General features: G+C 41.4%; 1 protein-coding gene across 7 annotated transcripts in view; it reads right to left on the bottom strand.

Moving 5' to 3' along the window:
- GBE1 (1,4-alpha-glucan branching enzyme 1) overlaps window positions 1–15,130 on the bottom strand; it is a 205,802-nt gene that overhangs the window by 94,876 nt on the left and 95,796 nt on the right. For all 7 annotated transcript variants that reach the window (XM_077342363.1, XM_077342361.1, XM_077342357.1 and 4 more), the window contains 3 exons: window positions 14,685–14,820; window positions 12,862–12,952; window positions 7,177–7,386 (listed from right to left, as the gene is read on the bottom strand). In XM_077342363.1, the coding sequence (XP_077198478.1) occupies window positions 7,177–7,386; window positions 12,862–12,952; window positions 14,685–14,820 (437 nt within the window). The remainder of the gene's footprint in view (window positions 1–7,176; window positions 7,387–12,861; window positions 12,953–14,684; window positions 14,821–15,130) is intronic.

The following is a 15,130-nucleotide window of genomic DNA, read 5'->3' as shown; positions in this document are numbered from 1 at the left end:
TCCGATCTTTGGACCAATTGGAAGGCACTTTGCCCTGCCCCAAGACTTTGGACCAATAGGGAGATGACACAGCCCCCCCCCCCCAGCCTGGCAAGGAGAAATCTGGCAAGCTCGCAACAGCCCCTGGTTGCTGACAGGGAAACATTAAATGGCTTGGCCGGGAAGCCCTCATGCTGCCTTGCAGAGGCAGAGTGAGGGCTTCCCGGCCCAACGGATGCTGTTGTGGAGGTTCTTTTTCCTCCTGTTTCATCTGCACAACAACCCTGTGCAGTAGGACTCAAATCTGCAGAGAGTCATGCAGAAGAAATACACGTGGCTTGGCTGTTTCTTCCCTCCAGCAGTGAGGCCAGCTACAACAGTACTTTAAGTGAGAAGAGGTGTTTCTGTCAGCAAACTGTTTGGCATAAGGGGAAAGCTCCCCCCCCCAAAGGAAAGCATACCCATTTCCAATCTGACCAGGCAAATGGCTGTCCCCAAATCCAAGGTGTTGGAACCAGACCACTGAGCATGACTGCTGCATTTCATCCTGCCTGTCTTTTTGGACTAGAGATGTTGATTGCAGACTGAGAAACAAACAAGGACAGACAGTCTACCATTTTGGAAGAAGGAAAAAATGACAACATTGACACATTTGGATGCTCCCAAGCCACCATTCTGCAGTCACCACCACAGAAAAAGGGTGCTGATTGCTACTGGCCAAAGATTTTATATGCCTGAAACAAGCATAACTTGATCATGGATTCCTCAATTAATAATCCTTGACAGCTAGTCAGATCAGCTCATAATAGGCTTCGCTGCTTTGACCGCAGAGAGAATTCCAACTCTCTGTTATATCTCCCAACAACATTTCTCATTATTTGATTCCTAGGGGAAATGTAAAATTGCCATTAATTTACTGCTTTAAATAATGAGAATATAAATAAGAAAATTACTCTTCCTTATAAAAGCCTAGAGTATTCTGAGAGCACTTCACCATAGTTGGAAGAGATCAGTTAACGCATGTACGAAATTCTATTGATAAAGGAAAAGGGATTAAAAGGAGGAATCAGGTATGTTAGTGAGATTTTAGAGACAGCAATAGGAGGTGTTGGGTTTGAGTGAAAGCTATTAGAAGAAATTGAGAAATTGGAAATAGGCTTGTGCGATTCGGCCACCGAATTGGCCGGTTCTCTCCGGGTGCAGCCAGCACCACGCCGCGGGGGGGGGAGGGCGGTGCCGTCAGCAGCGTGACAGCGGGCGTGGTTGCGGCCGAATCGCACAAGCCTAGTTGGAAACTCTTCTTCTGGTGATTTTCTTATTTTCCCCAGTCTCCAGAGGGCAGCCGTTTATGAGTCTCTCTGTGCCCAATATTGGTCCCTATTGTTCTGGGCTCCTGCTGCCTCATCACTCCTGATATGTGGCTTCTTCTGTTGTTCACCCCCTCTTATGAGATAATCCCCCTCTTATGAGATAATCCCCTTCTACAGATGTCTTTAGGACACCATCTACCCAATGTTCTTGTTATTACCTTTCATGGTAACCTGTGAATGTGATTCAGGTATCCATTCAGTATCTGTTCTGAACAGAGCTGTACCTGAAAGGACACAAACCCCATTTGTTTTTTCACCTTCCCAGGCACCCATTATCTGCCTCCCATTAAACCAGATAACCCTAACAGAATGAAAGTTGTGACCCATGAATTGATTTGGTGGTCAAGTTTGTTCCCCCAAAACAAAAAATACATTTATGCTCCTGTAGTTGAACATGTAGCCCTGTTTGATGGCTAGCTCCAATGCATCCCATTTTCTAGTGTAACTTGCAAAAAATTCAAATGTGAAAATGGTGATTGAGTACACATGAGTTCTGCTGGAGACACCCCAGTTGCTGCAGATGGAGTTATACAGTACCATAGTAAAAATCTAACTAGGCGAATCTCAACAGACAGCTGTCCCATGCACTATACATCAATCTAAATTCCGAGCTTTCCACTGTCCTGGGACACTTTGGAAATTGCTAATCTAAACTGACAGCACCACCCGCTCTATAACTCACTGGAGAAAGGGTGATGGGGGCACTGTATATGTGGCAATACCACTGTGTTCAATAAACCCCAGAAGGTAGCCTCTATAAAGGATGGGCATTGTCTGTCAATAAAATCTCAGAGAAACCGAAAGTCACAAAGTTTTGTCCAAACTGTCCCTCTATAGACTTAGCAATGATCAAAGACACTGTGAATCCCTCCAAACATTTTGCATGGAAAACTACTACTATCATCTAAATTTTACCTCTGACTCGGCTTGCAAAATCAGCATGCAATCACACCCAGAGTTTATTAGGCCATTTAAAAGTATGGGCTAGTGCAGCAGGAGATGCCAGATGAGTTTCCTGACAACAGGCACAGCATCCCATCAATTGCTCAGTGCCGCAACTCAAGCATTCCACCAAACCAATCCCTGGAAATACCATGATTTTCATATAGTTGAATCAAAACCTGCTTTCTCAGTTTACCAAGATACTATCATTCTACTACTCCACACGAGCCATCCTACATGAAATCCTAATCACAACTATCTTTGAAAAATAGCTGTAAAGTATCATCCTAGATTCTGCCAAGATACCTGTTTTGCACCCATCCCATAATTGGGTGGCAGCCCCACTTCTCTCTGTGGGGTTCTCTGCTGATCTACTCAAATGAGCAGTTCTACATGTAAATCAGATTTCCAGGTACAGTCAGGAGAGTCAGTCAGTGGCAACCTCCTGGAATCTAATCTAATGTCAAGCAGTTTATTTTTTTAAATTTATTTATTATTAAACTACTATACCACCAACCCCCAGACCAGCTGGCTCGTGGTGATTCAATGCTGCATCCTACTTGATGACAAAGTACAGCAGAAAGTATTCTTTAAAGCCACTGTGCAAAAATCAACTAGACGGATAAATTTTGAGGAGAGACCTGCAATTTCATTTTTGCCTACCCCATCTCTGACAGAGGTCATCCCAGCCAAGCAGCACTTTCGGCCCCATTCTTGACCATTTGACTGAGAAGAATGTAACCTTGATAGACTTACCACAAGATCTACACATCATCTGGAAGCCCAATCCAAGCTAGTATTTGGAGGAAACTGCTTGTAAATAGGGCAGGCAGAGAAGTTGTGGGCTTTGCCCAGCCATAGGGGACAATGGTTATGGTTCTCTAAGCCATCTTTAGGCTGCATGTGATACATTTTTAAAGAGGACCGTAGTCTAATAATAAAGTTTTACTGCCAATCCTCGTTTTTGTATGAATGAAGCGGAGTGAAGAAACAAACGGAAGAATAGTTAATAAAGGAGAAATCACTAGAGAAAAAAATGGTGAGGATCAGAAGAGAACAAAGATGTCAGATCTCCATGACAGTGAAGAAAAGACTGGGGGAAAGAACACTTGCCCCACTGTGATGTGATGGCTGGAAAGGAAGAAGCCAGCCCATGAGGGGAGGAGCTTGAGTGCTCTGAACTTTCTAGAGTGTTTTAGAGAAAAGGTATCTCCATGTTAGGTCTGCACAAGTGCAGTCCCCTATGTTTCTGCACAGAAACTACAAAGCTGAAAAAAAGTTTTTGATGGGCTCCATTTGTTGACCCATCTGGTTTCACCTCCGTCTCCTGGACTTGTTCCCCACATCCATCATTGTGTGACGGCCTTAGCTGAAATATTCTAGGTGGGTAGAAAAACAAAAGATATGCCTTCCACTGTAATAAAGTTTTATTTAGAAGCTGTCAATTATACGTAGATAATTAATAAAGAGTAAATTTCTTCCCTTCTCTGCTGTAAACTGGGTGCTGATCAAGACGTGTTTTGTTGGATCAAACCATAGGTAACTTGTCTGTCCTTATGAGTGACCGTCTTAATGTAGTTTATAGAATATCAATTGAACTGTAGGAAAACCAACAATTACTTTTGGTATCCCTCATAAATATAACAGTACATAGCTTAATTACCATACAATCTTGGTTTTTTTCCTAGTTGCATTTTTAAAAAAGATTTTGCACACAGCTGTGTTTGATTATAGATAATAAAAGAAACTGGATCCTTCAAGGGAAATTATATGTTACTGCAAAATTTTCTAACTAAAGGAGCATCTGTGGCTTAAAGTCACTTATTCTGTCATATCAATTTAAACTTAAAAGCAAAGGGGGAAAAAGTTTCAACCCAGCAAGAATGTTTATTAAAAATTAAAGTCATTCTTCTGTAGTGTCTCTCATTTGAATATATTATAAACCATATGTGCAGGGCTAACTTTTTGGAGAGGAAGGATTAATTAAAACGACAGTGTGCCACTGTTGTTCCTACACATTTCCCAAAATATCTTTCCTTCTTTTTTTTAATGACAGTACCATCATCCTTTGTAGAAATAAAATAAATATTCAGTAATGTGTTCTTTGTAATGTACTAGCAACAAAACATTATGCCATCTGTATGTGTGAATCTCCCACAAACACGTATATAGGAGACAGTGTGTAAACATGTTACTTCTTATTCACGATAGCCATATTCTTTTGTTTTTAAAATGATAATTAGGACTATTTTTAAAATATTAAATTCACAGATCATTACTTAGTTTCAGAAAAATTGTGAGAGGTCATTTAGCATAGGTGGATCAGCCCCACATTGATTAATAGAGCCCTACTTTGAGACTGTGAGCATACAAGGATCCCAGCAGCATGAGGGAATATTGCAAGAAAAAATATAGCAATCTATTTCCTTCCAACATACCATTCTGTGACAGAAGAATTACCTAACGTGCCAATTTAATATTTCCACAAATAATCTGAAGAAACCCTTTTAAAGCCTATTTCATGTTACTGCTAAACAATTCACTATTTTTACCACTTAGACTTCAGCAGAATACACATTATACCATAAGTGTATTTTCAACTTGCTAAATGTATTGTTTTGGTGACAGTATGAGTGCCCCGATGCATTCCGATTTTTAAATGATATAATTTAACATGACAGTAACAAATGCCCATTATATCCCCAGAGAAAACCCACCTGCGACCAGTCAGATTTGTCATTGCTACTGCAGGAATGTAGCTTTAAGCAACATTAACTAATTAGCTCACTAGTCAAAATTTGCATTCATCATTTGTAATATTAATGAAAGGGTTAATATTGTACAAAAATACACAGGGTTTCCTGCTGATTCTTGTAGCACAGCAACTCTTCAGAGATTCAAACGACGTGTCACACTTGACAGAACAACATTTCCCAAATAGTTCAATAACCTAAGACATAAAACTTTGTTAGATAAGATGTACTGAGTGCTACCTGAGGATACAGGTAAGTTCTTGAGACAGATCCAGTCATCTACTCAGTGATCTCATCCTGTACCTCACATAGCTTACCTAACTTGCTAGGAAAAACTGTTTGAGATCATCAGAGCTGTGAATAATGTCTTTGTGAGATGATGTTTCCCCAAGTGTAATTAAGACCCATATTGAAATTTTAAAAATTGTTAAAATTTAATTTTGAAAAAAAAAACAGAGTTATTTCTATTGAACCTTTTGGAGGGCAGGGTCCACAAAGATCATAGAGTTTTATTTATGTATGCTACTTCTGCAGCCAGAATTGTTTTTGCTTTTAAATGGAAGAGCCCTGATATTCCCTCAACTGAAGAGTGGTTAAGAAAACTGGCGGACTTCGCTGAAGTTGCCAAATTGTCAGCCATCTACAAAAATCCCGATCTTGGAAAATATGCAAAGCAATGGACATTGTTTTGGAATTATATGAAAAAAAAAACTATTCAGACTTTGCGAAGATTTGTAAAATTTAACATAGCAACAACAAGTTCTAAGCATAGTTTTGTCACAGATTTAGGTTTACTATTTCATTTGTTAGGACTAGGAGAGAAGTCTTGAATGTATATTTGTATTTATTTGTGATTGAATGTTAGATTGATGAATTTATGGATTAGTGATGTGTAAGGATATTTTGTTTGATATCACAATAAAATATTTGAATTGGAAAAAAAAGACCCATATTGAAAAACTTTTTCTGGATATATTAATTCAAGGGGGGCAGCTGTTTTTGTACCCTGCTTTTTATTTCCTGAAGGAGTCTCAAAGATGCCTATAATCACCTATCCTTCCTCTCTCCAAAAGAGATTTCCAGTGTGGTAAATGAGGCCGAGAGATTTCTGAGAGAACTGTGATGGACTTCAAGTGGAGGAGTGGGGAATTAAACCCAGTTCTCCATATTAGAGGTCACCACTCTTAACCACTATGTCAAGCAATCTCTATAATTATTCACTCACTCACTCACTCACTCACTCACTCACTCACTCACTCACTCAAACTTTAATGCTGCCCTTCCCTGAAGGCTCAGGTTACCTTACAGATTGAAACCATAAAATACATCATCATAATGCATATTTGGAGTTAAGAGCCTTTTCCTGCAATGGTTCTGTTCCTACCATGGGATATGTGGTGCTTAGGGGAACTTCTAGGGATTTTGAGATATATCCTGTGGCATCCTGCAGAAATCCATTTCAACCATAAGATATTCCATATCAACATACAATACAAATGTAAAATCACTAGTGTATCACTAGTGCTTTTTATTTAAAACAGTTATTTGGCATTGATATAGTACTTTCAGTGTATACATCAGTTTAATACCAGGATAGAACCCTAGTTTCTGGAAGGAAGTCTATTTGCAAAGATGATGATAAACTAACCATCAAACAGTTAAATTTTCTATTAAGCTCTGTATATGAATGTATGTTGAAGAAGGTGAATGAGCAAAACTTTCACTGAAGGGATGAAGATGGAAAACCATCCCAAAGTAAAAATACTACATATACAGATTATTTGTCCTTCTAAATGTAGTTTCAGAATTGCAAACCTAAAAAAGGGGGCAGTTCAAAACAGGCTGACAGCAAACTTCAAATCCAACGTCACAAATACAGCTAAAGTAATGCTGAAGAAACTAAAATGAAATAAAGTAATCAATATACAGAAGGTAATAAAATTGCAACATGCAACTGTATTTATTTAAAATTATAACGTTCCATAAAGCATGCACACACAGAAAGAAGAAGAAAGAAAGAAAGAAAGAAAGAAAGAAAGAAAGAAAGAAAGAAAGAAAGAAAGAAAGAAAGAAAGAAAGAAAGAAAGAAAGAAAGAAAGAAAGAAAGAACTTCAGAGGTTACTTGTACCTACTTGGCATAGTCAAAAAGACGACTGTCCCAAAGTGAATGTGTCCCTCTAGGACCAGAGTGGAAAAAAGCTGAATCTGTGCCATCAAATTTGTTCAGTCCGTCTTCTGAATTGCTTGATGCATGACTATGTACAACATCCAACAGTACAATAATCCCCATTGAATGGGCAACGTCAATGAGTTCCTTTAAATCATCTGGTGGTCCATAACGGCTGAAACGTACAAATATGTAAAATGATATATTAAAGAAATTACATTTTATATTGTTTATCTAATTCATTATATTTACCAAGGAATGGCAAACATGGTGTGACATTAAGATCCATAGCTTGGAGATAATTCATAGGTTTTAGATGCATTGCATCCTTTATACCTCTCATTAGACAGTCTTAGGTACAAGGCAGCCGAGGACTTCGTTCTTTGCCCTAGACACCATGCTAGACACCATGCTAGACTAGATGAACCAATGGTAGTTTCTGTTACTTATATAGTATTTTGAAATACTAAATACATTTGAGATAGAGATGTAACAAAAAAAAGGAAAAGTTGTTGAAGGGTTTTTTTTCTGGTTCCCAGTAGGGGAGGGGTTTTCTGGGGCCCGGTAAATGCTGCTGGTTCGGTCAACCTCAACCAAATGCCTAGCGTAAGAGCTCCATTTTGTAGTCCTTGCAGAACTACAGTAGCTAAGGGAGGATGCTGATTTCTTCAGAAAACTCATTACACCAGGTGGGGGCCAGGACAGAGAGAGCTCTGGTCCTGGTTTAGGCCAGACATGCTTCTATGACCCAGGAATCACCAGCCAGTTGGAAGTGGCGGAGCATAGGGTCTTTTCGGGGGTACATACAATGAGGTGGTCCCTCACGTACATGAGCCCAGACTGCATATGGCCTTAAAGGTTATTACCAAGATCTTACGTCTGATCTAGAATTCGACTGGTAAGTGCAGTAGTTGGAGAGCGGGCCTGATATGGAATCTCCATGGTGTTTCTATAAGGAACCTGGCTACTGCATTCTATACCAGCTGTAATTTCCTGATCAAGCTTAAGAGTAGGCCCATGTAGAGCAAGTTGCAGAAGTTGTGTCTAGAGCTGACTCTCACATGGATTACTGTAAATAAGTGTTCCAGGGATGAGTAGGACAATAGTGTTTTAGTTTGGCACAGGTGGTAGAATGCCAGCCACGCTACTCTTTTGACCTGCACCTCCACAGAGAGGGAAGCATCGAGGATCACGCCCAGGATCCTGGTGGAGTGAGCCACTTGTAGCTGTACCCTGCCCAAGTTGGGCAAATGTGCTTTCTCGCTTGGATGCTTCCTGCCCAGCCATAGGACCTCCGTCTTTGAAGGGTTGAGATTCAGACTCTGATTGAGTCACCTTGTCACTGCTTCCAGACATCTGGTTAAGGATTCTGGGAGAGAATCAGGGCAGCCATCCATCAGTTAGAAAGAGCTGGGTATAATCTACATAGTGATGACATCGCAGCCTGAACCTCTGCACCAACTGAACAAGAAGGCATATGAAGATATTACATAAAATTGGAGAGGGGAATGTGGGACTCCACATAGTACTGATGTTCTCCAAGTTGATGCCACTTAGAATCATAGATCATAGAATCATAGAGTCGGAAAGGAGCTCCTGGGTCATCTAGTCCAACCCCTCGCACTATGCGGGACACTTACAAGCCTATCGCTCATCCACTGTAACCTGCCACCCCCTTGAATCTTCACAGAATCAGCCTCTCCATCAGATGGCTATCCAGCCTCTGTTTAAAAATTTCCAAAGTTGGAGAACTCACCACCTCCCGAGGAAGCCTGTTCCAATGAGAAATCACTGTCAGGAACTTCTTCTGGATGTTTAGACAGAATTTCTTTTGCATTAATTTCATCCCATTAGATATGGTCCATCCCTCTGGGGCAAGTGAGAACAACTCTGCTGCATCCTCTATATAGCACCCTTTTAAATACTTGAAGATGGCCATCAGATCCCCTCTCAGTAATCTCCTCTCCAGGCTAAACAGACCAAGGTCCCACAACCTCTCCTCATACAACTTGGTCTCCAAACCCCTCACCATCTTTGTTGCCCTCCTCTGGATACGCTCCACTTTCTCTATACCCCTCTTCAACTCTGGTGCCCAAAACTGAACACAGTACTACAAGTGAGGCCGAACCAGAGCAGAGTAAACCAGTACCATCACCTCCCATGATCTGGACACGATATTTGTTTGATGAAGCCCAAAATCCCATTAGCCTTTTTAGCCACCGAGTCACACTGTTGACTCATGTTCAATGTATGGTCTACTAAGACTCCTAGATCCTTTTCGCACATACTACTTCCAAGACAAGTATCCTATATTGGTGTATACGTTTTTTCCTACCTAAATACAGAACTTTACGTTTGTCCCTATTGAATTTCATTTTATTCCATTTAGACCAGTTCTTGAGCCTATCAAAATCATCCTGTCTTCTGATTCTGTCTTCTGTTGTGTTTTCTACCCCTCCCAGTTTAGTATTGTCTGCAAATCTGATAAGTATCCCCCTCTAATCCCTCATCCAAATCAACATTTATAAATATGTTGAACAAAACAGGCCCCAGGACAGATCCCTGGGGTACTCCCCTTTTCATTCTTCTCCAAGAGGATGCTGAACCTTTGGGTATGATCCAAACAAAAATGATAAGGCTAATTGCCAATAATTTATCTACAGCAATGTACATCTTCCTCAAATCCTAATTCACTTAAATGCCATTGACTATCATATGTTAATGTTACTCCTACAAACTCTGTGGTATTTGAGAAGTCTTCTCATATGCCAGCTTTTAGTGAAGAAAAACTACCTGATAGGTACATTTCAGAATAGAAATGTTAAAGCAGATACTTTAAAAACCTTGCACAATTTATCATTCAACCTGCATGTGTTACAACAGTACAAATACATGGAAGGATGAATCTTAGGAGAGAAGAAGCAAGTATTCTCAGGAGTTGAAATGAATTATCACTGTATTCAAGAATAGTTCAGAAAATGCTGATTGCAAAGAAACCAAGCTCTTAAGATACCCTTTAAACATCACATCAGCACCATGGGAACTGCTTTGCTCTACATTCTTTCCACTGCACTACTATACTGTTTAAAGTTCTGCAATCAATAGGTCTTAACATGAAATCAGTTAAAGGAAACTTCTATAATACAATGAGCCAGAGCTCTAGAATGAAAAGTAGCATAAAATCCCAACAAAAAAGTCTGCTCAGCAGTGTGCAATTCACCTAAATTATGATCACAGGATCAGATAAGGTAGGGGAAAGAACAAAACAGAGGAAGTAGCTATGCTTGTAATAGCTAATATTCACGTATGTGTGCATGCACGTCCAGAAGTGTTGCTATCTTAAAGTCAATTTAAAATGTGATCTCAGGACTGTAGTAACTCTAAATGTATGAGAGGAATTTTAGAACTGAAAAACAACCCCTGAAAATAAACACAGGTTGTGCAGTTTAAAATATCTTTAACAGCAGACTCGCTGTTAAAATAACTCACTAAGTGGGTGGAGAGTGGGCATGGCCTGTCTGACGCAGGGCCCAATTGGACATGCGTGGCCCTGCCTCTGACAGGCCGATCCCACTCCCGGCCACCTAGCCGGCCAGGGGCTCTATGCCAGCATTGTGAGAGGCGGTGAGAGGGCTTCTTGGTCCAAGGTGGAAGGGAAAGCCTGCCTCCCCTCTCTCACCCAAGGGGTCATGCGGAGCCCTGGTTGGAGGAAACCCCCCCTGGCTTCCCGTTGGTCCAAGAAACCCTCTCCGGGTCAACAGGAATGGAGGTGGTGAGAGGGCTTCTCGGCCCAACGGGAAGCCAGAGGGGGGGGGGTTCCTTTCGACCGAGGGCTCCGCATGACCCCTCTGGCATTGCGGCAGGCAAGGGCTAAGGGGGGAGGGGAGCGCTGCAGCTATCGTGCCACCTGTCTTCAGCCCGCAACTGTGACAGGGCTGGGGGGAAGGGGTGAGGGCTCCGGGTCTTTTTTCCTCAATTCACTTCTGGGCTTTGTCCAAGGTCGGCTGAAACTGTGGAGAGTCTGGCGGTGGCTGCTTTGCCTCCAATGCAGGAGGAACAGCAGCAGCCAGCAACCGCCTCCGATGAACTGCAGGAGACTCTCCGTCGCAGGGGGATGGCTGGGAACCTGCCCCTTCCCTGCCCTCTCATGGCCATGGCTAAAATAGATTCCAGAATGGATTACTGTAACTGCTTCTACATGGGCCTACCCTTGTCCTTAATCTGGAAACTTCAACTAGTGCAGAATGCAGCTGCTAGGGTCCTCACTGGGACACCTTGGAGGGCCCACATTCAGCCTGTGCTGAGGCAGCTGCACTGGTTGCCCATTGCTGCCCAGATTCAGTTTAAGGTGTTGGTTTTAACCTTCAAGGCGATACACGGGTTGGGCCCCACCTACCTGTGGGACCGCCTACCGCCCTATGTTCCCCATGGGGCCTTACGCTCTGCAGGGGGGAAAGCTATTGGTCATTCCCAGCCTCAGGAAGCACACCTAGCCTTGACCTGGGCCAGGGCCTTTTTAGTCCTGGCCGTAGATGGTGGAATCAGCTCCCGGGTGAGCTGCTGGCCCTGTGGGATTTGACATCTTTCCACAGGGCCTGCAAAACGGAGCTCTTCCACCAGGTTTATGGTTGAGGCTGGGACCACTGGAGGAGATAGGCTGCTCTCCCCTGGTGAAGGGAGGTTGTGAGCCTATGAACATCACGCTGCCCCATGCTCTCAATGCTTCTAGTTGAGATGGGGAAGTAGGTTGGGAGATCATCCACCATGTTATGGGCTTTTAAGTCTTTTAATGGGGGTGTTTTAATGGGGTTTTAAGACCATGTTAACAGCCACAACCCCTTTGGGGAGTGGCAGGATACAAATTGATATGAAGGAAGGAAGGAAGGAAGGAAGGAAGGAAGGAAGGAAGGAAGGAAGGAAGGAAGGAAGGAAGGAAGGAAGGAAGAAAGAAAGAAAGAAAGAAAGAAAGAAAGAAAGAAAGAAAGAAAGAAAGAAAGAAAGAAAGAAAGAAAGAAAGAAAGAAAGAAAGAAAGAAAGAAAGAAAGAATACAGCTGCCCAGGCAGAGACCAGCCAAGCGCCACAGAGGAAGAGCAACGTATGTGCGCTGGGCTGGGGAGGGGGCTCTCCCCCAGGGAGCCAGGCAGGGGAGGGGGGCAGAGAGTCTCCCCCCCCCAGTCTAGGCTGTAGAGAGTGACTGCTAGATGTCCCTTCCACTCCAGGAATCCTGCAAGAGTTCTTTTTAAATGATCAGGATTAAAAAAAATGTTTTTTTTAAGACCCTGCACCCACAGACATTTTCACCCCTTGGGGAGGCCGGGGGGGGGAGGCTGCCTTCCTTCCTTCCTTCCTTCCTTCCTTCCTTCCTTCCTGCCTGCCTGCCTGCCTGCCTGCCTGCCTGCCTGTCTGGCATTCTACCTGGCTAGTGCCTGCTGTATTCCTGACTGCAGTGGGCTTTTTCTTACTCATTTAATATAAAGAGCAATTCACCATACAGATTTTAACGAATATATAATGTCCCTTCTTAGTTTTTGCTACTTTGGTAGTTAACGTTTTCAGACAGTTTGCTTCTTGAGACCAGGACAGAGAAAAGTAAAGGAAAACTTCAGAAAAAAAAAGATAAAATCATTCCAATGATATCTTATAACATACCTTGAGGCTGCAAAAAAACTTGTAACCTGATAACCAAAACTGGCATAATAAGCATGTTCCATAATAGCCATCAACTGAACACAGTTATATCCTGTATTTAAAAATGGAGATGGAAAGTTAGCAAAGGTTCCATATTTTTGGCAGTCCTAATTACTAATAATTACCATTAGATCAGGGTAGGAAAATATTCCATCGGGTAAGAAGGTATAATTTGACAATATATTATTATTTCCCAAAATACTGAGGGAATCATGACTTCCCCAACCAAATGGGAAAGATATATTTCTCAAGTGATCCCTTAAGTCTACTGAAATATTGGTGTTTAAGAAGTGATACTGATATGCAAATATAATCTTAATTTGACTTCAGAATATTAGCTATGGCAATCTGCATATCCTGAATTTCAACTGCACTTTTGATATTTACAAAGTTGATCATAAAAGAGGGGGGAAAGAGTGACTTCTGACTACACACATGCTAAAATCTTGTGCTTCCCTTAATGTTTCAAACATATTCAATTTCTACCTAATCGTTAACATATTTTTTTCTCCAAATTCATTTCCCTGAAGGAATCTCTCTAAAAGAACAAACATTAAAGCAATGGAATTTTACTTTGAAACTCAATGAAGGAGCTCAGGACCAAAGGAAAAGAAAAACCTTTCTTTTTGTCCCTTATCCAACCCAAAATGTTTCTCTGTGATATTAAATGAAGGAAATCTGAAGGGAAAAGAACAGTTTAATGATGAAACTACATCACTTTAAACAAATCTTTTACTAAACTAACTTTTAAGTCAGCCAATAAATGCCCCTTCAGCGACCAAGCACGGCTTACAGGCAGAGGATAACCTTCAGATCCGTTTGATAGTCTATGGAGGCCATGTATTCTCTTGATTCTTAGTTTTAACTAAAAAGGACCAAGAGGTAGAGGCCATCCATTCAATTACTTAGGCAGGAATCCTAATGACAGTTACTGAAGAGTAAGCTTTTAAATAATATGGGATTTTCTTCTGGGTAGCCCAGAAAAGGACTATTTTCATAGGCTGCAATCCTAAACTTAATAGAGAACAAGTCACACTAGGTTCACTGGGACTTACTTTTATATGAACATGAAAAGTATTGCAATGTACCAGCACACTCTAGTCATTTCATACTTAATTACAATTGTTTTCAGTATAGTTTTGTATGCATTTATTCATGCATTCCTTCGATTTCTATCCTGCCACTTTCCATAATCTCATAGCAGGTTGCATAATAAAACAGATAAAATCCCCAATAAAACCAATCCCCTTAAACAAGCATCAGTCAGTAAACCATATATTTTCCAAAAGGACAGGTCACTTGCTACCTGATTGGTCATCCATGGGGGTGTGCCACCAATAGAGACAGAGCACAGAAGTCACCTAAATGCTGTATGGGGCCAGGGGAGGCCAGAAAGCCTTTGTGAAGGCCCATCCCCCCACCACACTGAGGCCTCTGCCAGCATTGGTGGCACCCATCCAGGTCTATGAATTTGCTAGCAGAGATGTAGGCAGATACAAAATACATTAAATACTTGCAACTAGGGACTTTATTTCTAGATGTTGTACACTGCAAATGATCCAAAAGCTAAAGATATCTGGCCCACAAGTGTTTTTCACAGCCTTTTTTAAAAAAGCAATACCATTACTTTATTAGAAGAGAATGTTCCGTATACTAAAATGCACTGCTGTGATGCATTAAATATCAACATGGAGACAATCCACGGACTCTTGAAATGAGCTTTTCTAATAACAGCCAGGGCTCATTAAAAATTTATCTCGGAAGAAGCCTCAGATATTACTTACCAAGATCCTTGACTTTCGGAAGTACATTGTGTGTGAAGTTTTTATATGAAGCTACTTTCCCTTCAGGGGAAGCAATTCCCACATGAGATTCATAGATCCTTAAGCTTTTAGGCCTCTTAGGAGCAGGATGTTTCCGCTACACAATGGAAAATAGTTTGGGAATAAAATGTGAGAAACTTGCAGATATATTAGACAAAAATTGGTAAGCTATGTTAAATTTTGTACCAGCACGTTTACTTTCTAGTAAATGCAAGAGTTGCAAGAGTTGAACATCAAATGAAATAAACTGGAAAAGGAAGAAATACAGCAGTCTTCCAACTAATGCACCCTGTTTAACTCTCTTTCACAAATTCCCTTTGGATAGAGCAGTCTTTGCAGCCAGCTAGAAGTTGAAGCATTCACATATTCAGCTGGCATATTGGGAGAGGTTCAAAATGTGCAGTGTT

The sequence above is a fragment of the Paroedura picta genome, chromosome 6 (assembly GCF_049243985.1).
Source record: "Paroedura picta isolate Pp20150507F chromosome 6, Ppicta_v3.0, whole genome shotgun sequence".
Classification (NCBI taxonomy): Eukaryota; Metazoa; Chordata; class Lepidosauria; order Squamata; family Gekkonidae; genus Paroedura; species Paroedura picta.
Note: the sequence above shows the minus strand (reverse complement) of the source record. Positions and strands in the feature narration are given on the sequence as shown.